The sequence below is a fragment of the Odontesthes bonariensis genome, chromosome 6 (assembly GCF_027942865.1).
Source record: "Odontesthes bonariensis isolate fOdoBon6 chromosome 6, fOdoBon6.hap1, whole genome shotgun sequence".
Lineage (NCBI taxonomy): Eukaryota > Metazoa > Chordata > Actinopteri > Atheriniformes > Atherinopsidae > Odontesthes > Odontesthes bonariensis.
Window position 1 is genome coordinate 32,505,788 of NC_134511.1, and position 11,292 is coordinate 32,517,079.

The 11,292-nt window shown below is 38.7% G+C and overlaps 1 protein-coding gene across 1 annotated transcript; it reads right to left on the reverse strand.

The window, feature by feature from the left end:
- Nucleotides 1-70: 70 nt before the first annotated feature.
- chfr (checkpoint with forkhead and ring finger domains, E3 ubiquitin protein ligase) lies at nucleotides 71-11,027 on the reverse strand. Its single transcript, XM_075468376.1, has 18 exons — nucleotides 10,905-11,027; nucleotides 9,896-10,017; nucleotides 9,122-9,221; nucleotides 8,796-8,905; nucleotides 8,644-8,703; nucleotides 8,338-8,535; nucleotides 7,299-7,382; nucleotides 6,912-7,086; nucleotides 6,598-6,752; nucleotides 6,289-6,451; nucleotides 5,302-5,501; nucleotides 5,058-5,174; nucleotides 4,673-4,756; nucleotides 4,254-4,324; nucleotides 3,897-3,984; nucleotides 3,618-3,725; nucleotides 3,433-3,505; nucleotides 71-2,957 (listed from the first exon to the last, which is right to left on the reverse strand). Exons 2-18 carry the CDS (start codon nucleotides 9,999-10,001, stop codon nucleotides 2,915-2,917), a joined length of 1,935 nt encoding a protein of 644 aa, XP_075324491.1. The 5' UTR covers nucleotides 10,002-10,017; nucleotides 10,905-11,027; the 3' UTR covers nucleotides 71-2,914.
- Between the last annotated feature and the right edge of the window lie 265 nt (nucleotides 11,028-11,292).

The window sequence follows — 11,292 nt, forward strand, 5'->3', positions numbered from 1 at the left end:
GATTCTCAACCTGCTCTTCAGTAAAACTGAAAATCCAAAGAAAAGAGGGGCTTTTGATTTTGAAACAAGATTTTCTTTCAGCTATAATCAGTATTTTAATGCATTACAGGCAAATTAAATGCATTTCTAAGACAAATTCAGCATTGCTAATACAACATATAAAGATACAAAGATCAAACAATTCTCCGTCCACCACTAATTTCTGCATGTGTCTTGTGATAATCTATAGTGATTGAACTAGAAGATGATGATTATAATCTAGATAAACTTTTTAAAATAGTGCATTGAATATAAACTTTATGGGCAATAGCACAGATTTAAACCCCCATTTGGAGAGACGTATGCACAGCATTTCTTTTTAAACTAATCCAAATTTGACCAATGCCCATTAAGTTCTAAATTACAGGAAGCTGTGATGAGGTAGAATGAAACCTGCTGATTCTGTACTCCCGAGCAGTTTGGTCCAGACTTTTGCAGAAAAAGTGAGTAAATATTTACCCCAGTACACAACAAAACAACCCCCGCCCCAAACCCACACACATCACTCTAGGGAGAATGCAAAGCACTCCACCATAGCCTCTAATACTAATTCTTGATTGGAGCAGCTGGGAACTGTTGTTAGCTTACTGTTGGCCGATCTCCTGTAGGAAATAATTAAAATGCAGCCACTCCATGGGTGGGTGGGGGGGGGATTGACAAGGCTTTCACCGAGGGCCTGAGCTGCTAAGGAATGCCGACGTAGACCAGCATGAATGAATAAGTAACAAGGGAAAAAAATAATATGGAAAACAATCACCTGCACCACAAATGAACTCGAGCAGAAACAGGAAAGTGCTCATTCACAACATTTTTTCAAACCAACAAAAATACACAAAGAGACGTAAAAAAAAAAAAAAAAAAAACAATCCAAGAAATGGCACTAATATATTTATCCATATATCAAAAATTGACATAATTTTCTCAAACTCTCAAGGACATCTTTTTATTCCAATTGCATTGTTCTTTATGATCATTCATGTCTAATTTTGGAATGAATCTCCTCATATGATTACAAATTAAATGACAAAAAGTCTTAATATTGCATATTCTGGGTACAGACAGTCTTCCCAGGATGTATGATCATAAATTTGTAGACGTCAATGTTAGAGACAAATATGTGCAAATATCCTCATTGTTTTATAATCTTCCAAGTCAACTAAAGTACTACCATAACATTGTAAATTCGACCATTGTCTATGTGTAAAATCGCACTGGATGCCTGCTGAGGCCTACTTATAGTTTCTACTCCTCCATTCTTCACATTCACCAGCATTTTCTATTACTAACATTGGTGACCCAACAACAACAACAAAAAAAGGGGGTCATGGAGAGGACTATATCTCGTTATTTCAATATATAAGGCCTCTTGAAACTATTCAGTGGAAGTTTCAGTTTGACAAATTTAAAATCAGGAAAAAAATAAATTGACTTATCAATCTTTTTAAATCACTTATGGCTTTCCATGTTTGCAAGATGGAGACTGTGACACTTGGGGAATGAGTCTTCAATAGAATGTCAGTGAATGCAACACTCATGGACTTATTTTCCCTATTTAAACAAAGAACCTTCAACCATCAAATGTGGCTAACCTATGGTTAAAATGACAAAACAGCAGCTGTGAGTCCCTGAGGAGCCATAGAAAATCTAACCAAACCCAACATGCTGATCGACTGAGGTATAAACTGTAAGTGGATCACAATGACACCTGAACAACAGAACTCACTGTTGCATTTGTACTGGCATGATTCTCAAAGTAGCATTTCAAAACTCTTCTCTGTGGCCTATGCCACTTATTCATATCGAACCATTAGTGGTTACTTTGAGTGCAGTTTTATTTTTTCCCCTCTCTTAAGTCCACGAGTCAACTGTGCATTTTATCACCGTTACAACGCAGCTCTGAGAAAGTGTCCCTTCACCGCTGTGTTCAATTACCTTGGAGGTAATTATCTGGAACAAAGCATTCAACAGAGGCCTCCTCCGCGTTCTAACAGCATTACCGCACATTGATCGCCTTCCCACAGACGTGAAATCCTATACAAATGTCACATGGGATTACAAATCTACCCCAGTACGTGCATGAGGGGCTTTGTCGTGGCTTTTTGCCCTAGCCTGGGAACACAGTAATGCCCTAGTTAAAAAAGAAAAAAAACGTCAAAGGTGAGGAGTTTACAATTTTTTAGTACTTATTAAAATTAGCATTGTGGATCTTGGCAGCAGCTTGTGTCTTTGCTCAAAATGCTGGAACTACTATTCCTGTGATACCACTAAAGACTGTACTGTTACTCTAATCATATTCAACAGAAGTGTTCATCTGCATTGTGGTGTCGAAAGCCCTGAATTCTAAAACTACTAAAAAAAAAATATCTCTAGTACATACAGTTGCTCCTTCAGGTGTTTTAACAAGAGAACTACTTAGCAAAAGATATGCTCATCAACATGTGTAAGCATACATACATGGCCTCATCAGCATGGGTACGGACTGCCATACATTTTTGTTCCACAGCCTGGAGGACAGTTAGATCGGGAAGCACCTTTAACAATTTCCCCATATACATAATTGTGACCATTTACCTGGTCAATCCAGATAATGGCCTGAACAACATGCATAACTTTATTCAAAGTCATTTGCCCAGTGAGATCTTAACTTTAAAACCTGTCATTTAATCTGAATGTGCATAGCAATATTCCACACAGCCCTGCATTAAGGGAGATCACTATTGTGAATTGATACTGATTGTAACGTGTGCATTAGGTGTTTGCATAAGGCAGTTACAAAGAACACGAGAAAACTTAATAAGATTGTGTTTCCCAACGCAACAAAGCTCAATTATCTACATTTGACACAGTTAGGAGAAGAAATAAACATCAGTCTCCTTCAGCTCTTGAAACGCGTCTGCTCACATATGTGGTTGAATTTCCTGAAACAAGAAAAAAAACAAACAACACACAAATTCAATTTTGCATGCAAATGCACAGTGAAAGTGAAAGAGAAGAGGCAACCTGGAACACCTAGCACAGATCCTGGGAGGGTAGACATGAAGACCTGCGGGACATAGTTTACACAAGGCCTCCTCCTAGTGGTAAAATAAGGGAAATACAGGCACAGGTTTTCAACCTCTACGCTCACTTCTGACACGATTGTCCAAACTAATGAGGACGCTATTTACCACAGGTTTAAGACTCCATAAAAATTTTATACTATTTATCAAATTTGTCACTTGAAAATTAGTGTTTAATAACAAATTTGTGACAAAAGCGAAGCCATAAACAAATAAACAAGGGAACATTGTTGTCATTGTTTGTAGAAACAGCCATTCTGCCATGAATCCAACATTTAAGTAGCTGGTATCTAAGCCTAGATAACTGCATGTTTTTGTGTCTGATAAGACTTACATTGCATGATGGGCCTTCACCTGTGTGCGACAGTTGCGTCCCCAATAACAGTCGGGGCGAGATGTGACAGCAGCTGAGGACAAAACATCAAATGATCATGTTCGGATTAAAAACCATAAAAAGACAACCCTAAAACATTTGTCACTGTGCTTTGAATTAGAAAGAATTGTGTGAAAAAGTCTGACCTGGCAGTTCAGAGGGAGGGATGCTCTGTCTGTATTTGTAGGCCAGCTCCTTGAAGGCTCGCAGGCCACAGCAGGAGCACAGAATAGTGTTTGCTGAGATCCGAGAATCTGACCGAGATGAGGTCAAATTAGACTGACTGTGCTCTTTTAAGGTGACGATAATGGTGTGTTCTTCAAAAAGCCACTCTGATGTGTGCGATAGATGTTTATCAAACTGTTCACACATGGATCAAGATTTAGCACTGTTATTGAAGTGTGAGGATTCGATCTGGAGCTCACCTATCACAACGTAGCTTCCCTGCTGTAAGCCTTGCAAAGCCTCTTTGAGCAGATCTTTCCATGACTTTCCCCTGGAGGAAAGGTAGTTCTGGTGGAAGTTGGAAAACAAAAAAAAGCCTCTCACTATCTTGATGAATCCATATGCACAAATGTACTAGATTTTAATTTTGATAAAAGATGAAAGTTGTCTCTAAAGTTAAATATAATGTTTGCAATATTTATTTGGTGGATTCAAGGTGTTTTCAGTTACGGAAATATTCTGCAGTTGCGCCAATCAGAATCGGCATGTTAAACTTTATACCACTATGTATTATAATAGGCAGAATATTAATAAATAAATGACAAAGTGCATCTTACTTCGAGGACCTCCGACTCATAGCTGTTATTGTTCAGCACACCATCCAGGCATTTGTCGGTCAGATTGAGATCTGAAAAAGAGTGACAGTGGATCTTAACAACCAAACATTTTGCAGACTTTACATGTCAGAGCTCTGTTAGCTGTGGTCAAAGTTGATCTCAAGTGCTACAGTAAAGGTTTCTGTTACACCAAGCCTCAATATGACCAAATGTTTTTTTCAAGGATATACTGTCAACACTACAAAGCCATTTTTTGACAACTGGATAGTGTGGGATGATAGTTAAAAAGTTCTATGTATTACATATGTATGTACATATTTTTGTGGTTAATCACAATTAAAGACTACAGCCCTTAATCATTCAAGTTAATTTAAAAAAGGAGGTCCACTGGAGTCTGTTTTGCTTAAATGGAAACATACCACTGAATCGAGCCAGACAGCCTTGACAGCCAATCCCTTGGCAGCCCCAGTACATATGACAGAAAGGTTGCTGGCACAACGCACCTGCCAGCACACAACATGTCACACATGCGAGGTGTATCATGTACTTTAAGCTACATTTGTGAATAAATAGTAAATCTGAGGATTTTACATGAACTGAAAACACGTATGTATATTAAATAGATCTTGATTTATAAAGATTAACATACAAACTGTAAGGCATAAATCGAGTTTAATAAACCATATCGTTTCACTATTGTTAGAAATCTGCCTATTAGTGACAATACACCTTTAATCATCTACATTCAGTCAGCACAGATGTTACACTTCTGCTGGGGAACTAACAGGTGTTTGGACCACTCACATTGTTGAGCAATAACCTGCTGGTTGTTTAACTCGGCACGCCTGTCTGGCATTGGCATGAGGCAGCAGGAGCAGATGAGATGGCAGCCCTGAGGGGGGCAGTAATACTCCTGAGGTGCTGTTGAGAGAATGTGGGTTTGATGTTAACATAAACCCAATGCTTTATTTATGTAATTTGTTATCGAGATGTCTCAACAGAAATCTGGAATTGCTGAGCTTTCAGTCTAATCGTTGCGCATTTTCACCCGAGGGCTGATCAGAGGATGTTGAGGGCTGCTCTCCCATGGGCTTTGCTGCACCCTCCTCACTTGCTGGTTTGGCTGGTGGAGGTAAAGGTGGTAGAGTTGGCAGACCAGAGAACCAGTAGTTTGAGCTTGTACCAAACAGCACTTGACTCATATTCCTCCTGTAGCCAGGACACTGTCTGCACATCACCACAGGCTGACTGGAGAAAGAACCACAAAGAACAATTGTGGAGATTTACTCTCTGCAACTAGTTTATTCAATTTGATGTTTTAACTGTTTACAGTTAAGGTATTTTTCATATTTTGCTTGATTTTCAAAATCAGTGCTAATGCACCACGTTACAAGGATCTTATTCACTTCTTATTATATTCACAAAAAAACTATGTAATGTGCCCAGAAACTCTTCTTTAAAAACAACAAACTCAGGATTAAAAATTTATCTAAAAACCTTACTTGATGAACTTTTCAAGAATCCTTAAATAAATGGAACTCATTGTCTTACAAAGTTTTAGTCAACAAATTGCATATGAAGAGATATTCACAGCAGGCTCCCGTTGTTCATTAATGAGAGTGGGGTTTGTAATCAAAAACATGTCCAGTTCGCTAATCGCTATATAAATAAACCTGAATTAAGGAGATCAAAATACCCGCTTTTACGAGTGCAAGGGCTGAGCTGCTGGTAAAAAGTGGAGTGGACAGAAAAGCGTGAACAATGTGTCACCATTTTATCATCCCTCTACAGGATGACGTGAGAATATTCAGTGCATGAACTGAGTTCGCCTGTCGAATTATTGCAGAAAACAATTGACCTGGATAGCGTGTCGTTGACATTAAGATGGCATTAAAGTAAAACAACAGGTCACATTGGTATTAACAAGTGGAACAAAAATTTAAATGCATGTTAAAAATGTAAGGACCTGCATGGGACTAAATCTAAAGACAAATGCAAATTGAGGAAAAAAAAAATTGTCTTTCCAATGTTTTACCTGATGTCTGAGGAGTCACTGTCATTGTCAGAGAGCTCATAGAGGTAATCTGAGCTGCCCTCCTCGTCAGAGAAAGAGCGCTCAACTTTTGGCTGCAACATGTCCTGAGTAATCTTGTTTCGGCTGTCCATGCTCTTCAGGTCCTCCTCACTGCGACACTTTTCTGTGGGACAGAAAGGAACACTTTTTTTATTTGAATCGATAGTATCGAATTAGGATATAAAGCTTTGCTAAGCAGGTCTTGCTCTTAATCATGTTAGACCTGTGTCATGGTCACATACTATCAAAACGATCTTTATGTGTGCAAACCTGGGTGCTGGATGAGGTAGGCCTCCACAAGGTTGTTGAGGATGTGGTTTTTACAAATCCTCTCCACAGGGCAGCGGCAGGTAGGGCAAAGAGATGAGCGTTCCATCCAACCCGAGTAGCAGGCAGCACAAAAGACGTGCATGCAAGGCTGCAAGCTAAAGCGAAATCAAAAGAGTTAAAAGAAAAACCACACACAACTTGCATTAGATGGCTATGGTACGTGTATGCCAAGAGATGACAAAAAAACCACAAACTAAGGCCTAAAGCGGCTACCTTGGATATCTATGCCTATTCCACGTCTCTTGAGATCTCACCTGATACAGTCATGCAGTAGGTCCTGGCAGATAACACATGTCAGGCTTTCCTCCATCTTGTCTGTCTTGGTTCCTTCCACCGGTGGTTTCAACAAAACACTCCCGTCACCTCTCTTAGTTGAACCGGTCGCATCTGTACTCGAGGTGTGTGGTACACCCAAATGGTATTCTTTATCTGTAAAAACAATGACTGAATATCACATACCACTCTATTCCAAGTCAGACGTTTTGGCAGTTGTCTGGTTTGACTTGCAAAAACACTCTAGGGTAGGCATGAGGCAAAAAAGAAGATTTCGGGGCAAGAGTGAATGTTTGTTTAAGACTAAAGCTAAAATGAGGGAAAAAAAACAAATACAAAGTAATAAGAATAATTAGAATAACAATAACCTTGATGAATTTTCCTCCTCTTGCGTTCTGGCTCCAGGTCGTCTGTGTCTTTTTCTGGTTTGGGGAGTGCATCTTTGGTCTGGCCTGATTATCAAAAGATAAGGATTAATCAATACTGTTAATATTCAAAAAAGACGTTTTTTTTGCATCCGCGTTTGGTGCAGCGGTGCAAACAATATCGTTGGATGGTGTTTAAAATGTAGACCATTTCATTTTGCACAAATAGTTCACTGGTCTGTTTGTTGCCGTGATAAATTCGCCCCAGTGTAAATTTGTTTAGTGAACAGTCAATGTTCTATTATGAACACAAAATGTAATTTAAAAAAAAAAAAAAAGACTGCAACAGTCTTTTACTGTATGCCATCAGTTATAGATTTGACAGAATAAACCAGGTCAAAGTTAAAAGAAAATTTTAGTTGGAGAATCTGTAGTTATTATATCATTGTCATATTCAATCAAATGGCTTGTATTTGATCTTTTTTAAGGTCATATCTGGGATTGTCACAATTCTGAAATTTGAGATGGAAGATGAAGATGAAGAACTGCAATTAATGATTTAATTGTCTTTTAATTTCATACCACAAGTAAATATAAGCCTACTGATCATTTTCTTAATTGGATAACCCTCCAAAAGAATAACAACTGATTTTTGGAAATTAATACATGAACATAAATAAATATAAATAAGTCTACAGTATTTGCTTTTTAGGCCTTCTAAACAAAAACTGCACATGGCAGAAGATGAGCCATGACCACAACACCGGTTTGTTAGTTAGCTTGTGGTAGACGAATACACAGACATGATCATTGTTATCTCAAATAACTGCGATCATATAATTAATAATTCATTCTGACAGTTATCTCAACCATCCCTGCTTTAGTTAACATGGTCTATGATGTAGCCATCAATGTTCTCACATGAATAAGTGAAAATGCTTATATTGGTGCTGCCAACGCATCACTTTTTGAGATCTGGTTATCCAGATAATGTCTGGTGTTGGAGCAAACCTTTGCTGAAGTGAGGCTGGAGAGAACCTACCTGAGGCTGAAGAATGAATGATTGCCACAGGGACAGAAGAGGAGGGGCTCTCAATACAGAAATGGGAAGCAGAGGTGGATGGTTGAGGTTCCTCCTGGGTTGGATCACAAGGAGCCTTAGCAAGCATTACAGGCTCCACAGAGAGAGACATCTCTGATGCTGGAACATGAGCGGGACAGTGGGCTGGCCTCTCAATGTCTGAAATTCAATTATTGAAGGAAATATTACTAATGAGGCACAAAATGAAAAACTAAGGCTGCATCAGAGGTGCTTGCATTTGATACGGTGTTGTTCTCTGAAATTTACCGTAACTGTCCTGTGAAACAGCTTGTTCCATTTTGATGGAATGGTAAACGTAGGCGATGTCTACAGGGGGGTGACAAGAATAATTACCGTCTTTCCTTCTTAGAAATTCATATCAGCATATTAATCTTACAGCTCCAAAAAGTTTTACTCACTTTGTTCTGGCTCACTTTTCCTGTACACAAAGTAGATGACATCACCATTTTGCAGCATGTGAGTTTGCCTCTTGACCACTTTGGACATGTTGATTACTGTGCCATTCGTGCTATGAAAGAACAAGGATAAAATCCAGTTTAAGTTCAAGCACTGACTTCTAAGCAGATTAATCTTTTTTTTTTTTTACCCCTCATTCTTTTTATTTAGTTACATTTCTAACCACAGAACCTGGATAACAGTGAGCCTGGTCCTTCAGAAACAATCTCATAATGCATGCAATCTTTTGTACTGCAGTTACAATTCACTGAGTCTCAGGTGACGGTACCTCATGTCTTCAAGCCACACAAGCCCTGAGCTTTCATCTTTCACTATCTTGCAGTGCTCCCCTGAGACGAGTTTATTGGCCGGGAAAGACAGGTAACATCCTGGCAAATAAATTAATGAATAAAGAGATAAATAAACAAACACATTAAAAAAAAAAAATTCAACCATAAAAGCACAGAACAGTTTGGTTTGATAGAGTATACTCAATTGTTTTGTTTAGTGCCCTTTTTGAGGGAATATCATCATCAACACACACACATACGTTATCTATCTTTCCATGTGATCCAACATAGTTTTGATATCTTGACGTCTTCAACCTATAGACCAACCTTGTTCCTGCGACTTTGTTGCCATGACATCTTCAAATCTTTAATTTCCCAGACATAGCTAACCTATTGAGCCTCCTGGCTTTGCATTGCAAAACAGTAGACCCCCAAAAGCTCTCAGCAACAAAGCAGACACAGGGGGATATATAGCCCTAACCTTTTCTAAAGCAAGACCCGTACAAAAAAAAAAATCTACTTAATATTCTACACACATGTTGTCAATAGACGTCTTTTGTTCTCATCACAAGTGTGGTGCGCTATAGAAAGCTTTGTGTTTTCAATGGGGCGGTTGTAAAGGCTCCAGACACGACAGCAATGTCTATGCCAACAGCAGGATTGTCTTCTCTTAATAGGCATGTCCACTTTTAGATAATTTAAAAAAAAAAAAAAGAGATATAAGGGAGATACAAACTATTGTTTTTTTCTGTGACGGACACAAACTAACTCACCTTTCTTTCTGCCCACCGTACATTCCCTACTAAAAAGCAGGACAGTTTCACTGGAATCCACTTTGACTAGTTTCCCCCATGGTCGTCCTCCTCTGTAGCTATCCATGTCTTTATGCTTTTTTCTAAGAAATTATGAACAAAAAAAAGTTTAGAAAGATTGACCTTAATTGAAACATCTTCTCAGTTATTTTTCTCAGTGCTTTGGTGGTATATTCCTATAGAGTCAATTGGGAACATGGTCGCAAAGAGAAAGTGAAATTAACTGCTGTTTTAGCATATGTTGTCAGTTTCTGAATCAGTCAAACAAACTACTTCATGCCATTTAGTTTCTTACATGAAAATTAAGCTCACATTTGCAAACATTAGTACTTTAAGTAGGAATACTTGTAGAAAACATGACAATAACTATTTAAAAATAATACACACAGCCATTCTGCACTGAGGGTTTCCACTGAACAACTTGTATTTAAAAGACTTTGGGTTTGAGCGGATTTAAGATCTAGTGCAGCTGTAAATATTAAGATTATGTGTGCCGAATTAATAAGCACGTCTTTTTGATTCACAAAAGATTGTCAACAACGTCAGGATAGAAGAATACTTTACTAAACAAGCAAAGATACGTAAATCGGACTGAGTTTCGCATCAGGCTTGGTTGGGAACCTGCTGCCATTGTGGGGAAACCTACTGAGACCTGGCAAAGCGGGGTATTTCAGAGCTTGTTAGTTCCATCTATTGTTTAGCTAGTAGGTGATTGTGCCCTACTTCAAGCTGGAAAAACGTATGGATCGTTCAACTGTCAACTATCAATGTGTTGAAATGTTTCGTGATGCACATACTACGGGAAATCACCCCAGCGAACGTGAACACACAACTTCTTTCGACAATAACACTGAGCTAACGAGAAAACTAGCATTAGCTTGTACGTCCAAGAGAAAGAACATGGACGTACTCCGCTCAAAGTAATGTCCACAGTGTTGTACTTATGTAATGTCTGAAATTGTTACTCTACCGTCAAACGTTTAGTGTCTTGTCCCAGAAGCTCAGTGTAAAACCGCTTCTCCTCCTCATGTTCCAGTTAGCATTGGGAAACAAGAGGCACTTCCTGCTACGGTCCGAGTTGACACAGTGAACCGTCATCAGCTGATGGAGGAGGGCCGGAGTGAGTTTGCTGTTGAAATTTTGCTCTCACCTACATAGGGGATGAGACTCCACATCTCACTGAAGCGTGACTTTATCTTCACCTGACAAGTGACTAATAGAGTGTTTGTTTTTATTAAGTGTGAAATAATTGAGATGACTGAATGAATCAACATTAATCATAACATTAATTTGAAATTTGATTACTCAAATACATGCAAATATCTGTGCAGTTACTCTGGATAATTAATAGGCAGGCC

What these genes read in the sequence shown, in the direction of transcription:
- chfr (XM_075468376.1), bottom strand. Translation starts at nt 10,001, where the DNA reads ATGGATAGCTACAGAGGAGGACGACCATGGGGGAAACTAGTCAAAGTG. An exon ending in GCAGGTTATTGCTCAACAAT is followed by an intron (nt 4,757 to 5,057) that starts GTGAGTGGTCCA and finishes GTGTGCTGGCAG; the next exon opens with GTGCGTTGTGCCAGCAACCT. An exon ending in CTGTCTGGCTCGATTCAGTG is followed by an intron (nt 4,325 to 4,672) that starts GTATGTTTCCAT and finishes ACTCTTTTTCAG; the next exon opens with ATCTCAATCTGACCGACAAA.